General features: G+C 31.0%; 1 protein-coding gene across 2 annotated transcripts; it reads left to right on the top strand.

Annotated features, from left to right (window-relative positions):
* The first annotated feature begins 667 nt into the window (after nt 1-667).
* On the top strand, nt 668-2726 carry LOC117150130 (asparagine-rich protein-like). Of its 2 annotated transcripts, none has more exons than XM_033316943.1 (4): nt 668-796; nt 853-1073; nt 1541-2582; nt 2635-2726. In XM_033316943.1, the coding sequence occupies exons 1-4, from the start codon at nt 753-755 to the stop codon at nt 2708-2710; spliced, it is 1383 nt and encodes a 460-aa protein (XP_033172834.1). In that variant the 5' UTR covers nt 668-752; the 3' UTR covers nt 2711-2726. The 2 variants fall into 2 exon arrangements, with proteins under 2 accessions (XP_033172834.1, XP_033172833.1); XM_033316942.1 differs by having other exon boundaries at nt 847-1073.
* The last annotated feature ends 337 nt before the right edge of the window (nt 2727-3063 follow it).

The following is a 3063-nucleotide window of genomic DNA, read 5'->3' as shown; positions in this document are numbered from 1 at the left end:
ATAATAATAATAATAATAATAATAATAATAATAATAATAATAATAATAATAATAATAATAATAATAATAATAATAATAATAATAATAATAATAATAATACTAATAATTCATGGAACAAGAATATAGAGAAGAGAACTACACTTAAAAACTTAATTATGTGATAATTTAAATAAATAATTTGTTCCTTCGCATCCATTTATGATAATTATAACTTTCTTAAATAACTTTTATAAAAACTTTTTTTTTATGTTTCCTCAACTTACTTAAGTTTGTATTTATTCATGTACTTATTATTAGTTTTAAATATTGTTATTATTTATTAGTGTTGGGGCATGAATACAAAAGATATGAATTTCTATAAACTTAAATACTGAATCGGCTGATGTTTCTCCGGACATAGGGTACCAAAGGGGCCACTACAGCCATGCTCTTAAAGAAAGTCATCATAGGAAGGTTTCTGTCTGCCTTTTTAGGTTTCTGTCCGCCGTTTTAGAAAATGTTTTGTTCTTTGTCTTGATAATTTCTATCCCTATGGTTATCATACTTTTAAATACATTCCGGTCATTCCACTATCTGAAAAATGGGTAGTAGAAAAGATGCTAAGTTTAGCACCGAAATTTAATTTTATTTTTTATTTATGTTTTACAAAGTCGGCGGCGTGATAAACTTCATGTTCTTACTCATCTATAAAACAAAATCAAGTAATCATATTTCTAAAATTTCTTTTTGCTAAAAATGTTAAAATTAATATAATGACTAAATCTTTAGAGTGCGTCCGATGCTGTCCAGTTTCTAGGTATGATTAATTAAATTGATTGAATAAATAATTTTATTTATTTTTGCCAGTTACAGTTCGTCTATTGAGACAACAATATTATGTGATAAATGGTGCCCATTTATATGTAACCGGCAATGTACAACTTCATATTTCTATGGACACGGCTATTCTATGCTAAAACGAATTTGTCACAAAATAATTCAAAATTATAACCGCAAGCAGTGTCGAGAAAGCTATACAGTCTTTGATGGAGGGAATAGTACTAAGGATCGACCACTAATAAAAAAATATAGAGGTAAGAATGATTTTAATACACCTTACTCGACAAGTAAAAGGGTATTCTAGATACGTTGAAAAAAATTTAACAGAAGGAAGCGTTTTCAATCAATCAATCGATCTGGCAATGTCCGTCTGCCCGTATGAACGCCGAGATCTCAGGAAAACTAAAGCTAGGATAGATAAGGCCACGCCCACACTTTTAAAAAAATCTGTTGATATTTTTCATACTTTTATTAGTCTTCTAAATTTCTATCGAATTCTCAAAAAACTTCTTGGCACGCCCACTCCAGCGCCTTAAGGCCGCTAACACGGTCAAGCCCACAGTTACATTACATTACCATACATTTTACATTTTTCTCATTTTATTCTATTAAATTAAATTTTTTGAAACTAGCTGACTAACGGGTATCTGATAGTCGTGGAAATCGACTATAGCATTCTCTCATGTTTTCGTTCTTTTTATTCCTGACTATTTGGTTATAGGTAATTTCGAGTCATACGGACTTAAAAAAAAGGAAAAGTACGACGACGTAGCTGGGATAGAAAACGAATCGCAGAAAAAAAGGGATATCTTAAAAAAGCTTCAATCACCAAAAGCTAGAATAAGAAGGGGTTATAGGGAAGTGAATGATTTTATAATATCTAGAAGAATCAGTGGTGAAGGTGCTCACAAACGAGGATGGGATGCCAGTGAAGTCGACAATGATTTGAATAAAAATACAAGTTTGGAATGGAATATAAAAAAAAATAAGGAAGTAAAAAAAAAAAATTTTAATGAATTTTATAAAAAAGGTGTGCAAAAAAAAACGGGAAATAATGGAATCGATATGCACTTGAATGAAAACGATGCAATGAAATTTGATAAAAACAAAGGACAAGCTGTAAAAAAAATGAACGAAAATGGAAAGGATCGGAGGGGGAAAAACTATGAAAATAACCTTAATGAACATATAAATGAAAAGATAAAAAAAAAAAATAAAACTGAAAAGCCGGAAAACTATGAAAATAACCTTAATGACAATATGAATGAAAAGATTAAAATAAAAAGTAAAACTGAAAAGCCGGATAGTAACCATGATGCGAAAGAAACTAAACCACTAAATCTAGAAAAGAATAAAAAGAATTTCGACTTGAAACTTCAAATTAAAATTGATCATGGTGATTCTGACTTCAACGATCAGTCGAACGAACAAATAAAATGGGACCTGGGAAAAAAAAAAATTAACCGTAGTGGTAAAAGTGTTAAAAATCCCAAAAACATTGAAGTAGATTCCGAAACCACAATCATTAAAAAACAGATAAGGGGCAATGAAACGGGAAAGTATGCCATCACCGATAAAACACAAGGTTCAAGGAGCAAAAACAAAACAAGCTCGAAAGCTGCTGAGGGCGTATTAAACCGGGTAAAGGGTCGTTACAGATGCAAGAGTCTGGGCTATATGCAGGAAAACTTACGTTTTGGTCGATTGGTAAAACCCTCTGATATGCTCCGTGTCAAGCTAGAGGAGCGCGATCTATGCAGATGGTAACTATTTAAATAAAATTTATTATCTTAATTAATATTGTAACCTTTTTAGTATTCCGTGCTGTAACTGTTCGTTATACCAGACGTTTCTGCCCAATGATTTCATGTACCAATGCTGTGGACAGTAACAACATTGATCTTCAAAAAAATATTTATTTAAATTTCTTATGTACGTAAATATTTAAAGACATGGAAATTTTTCCCTTTCAGATTTAATAAAAAACTGGCTCGTATTATAAGAACTTTGTATAAACAAATTAGGACATCTGGTGCAAAAATATATTCTGATACCCGTTACTCTAAGAATAAAAGGGTATAATAATCGTATAACCATATCGATCTCAAGAACTATAAAAGCTAGAATGTTGCGGTTATAAATAGATTATAGAGAGATTACAGAGATTGAGATTATAGTTGACCCATATTACCACGACCACTCTAACGCCGACTAGCCGCCGAAAAGTGCCACGGAAACTCTTGA

This window comes from Drosophila mauritiana, unplaced genomic scaffold (genome assembly GCF_004382145.1).
Source record: "Drosophila mauritiana strain mau12 unplaced genomic scaffold, ASM438214v1 Y_33, whole genome shotgun sequence".
NCBI classification, from domain to species: domain Eukaryota; kingdom Metazoa; phylum Arthropoda; class Insecta; order Diptera; family Drosophilidae; genus Drosophila; species Drosophila mauritiana.
The sequence above is the reverse complement of the archived record's forward strand: the minus strand, read 5'-3'. Positions and strand labels throughout refer to the sequence as shown.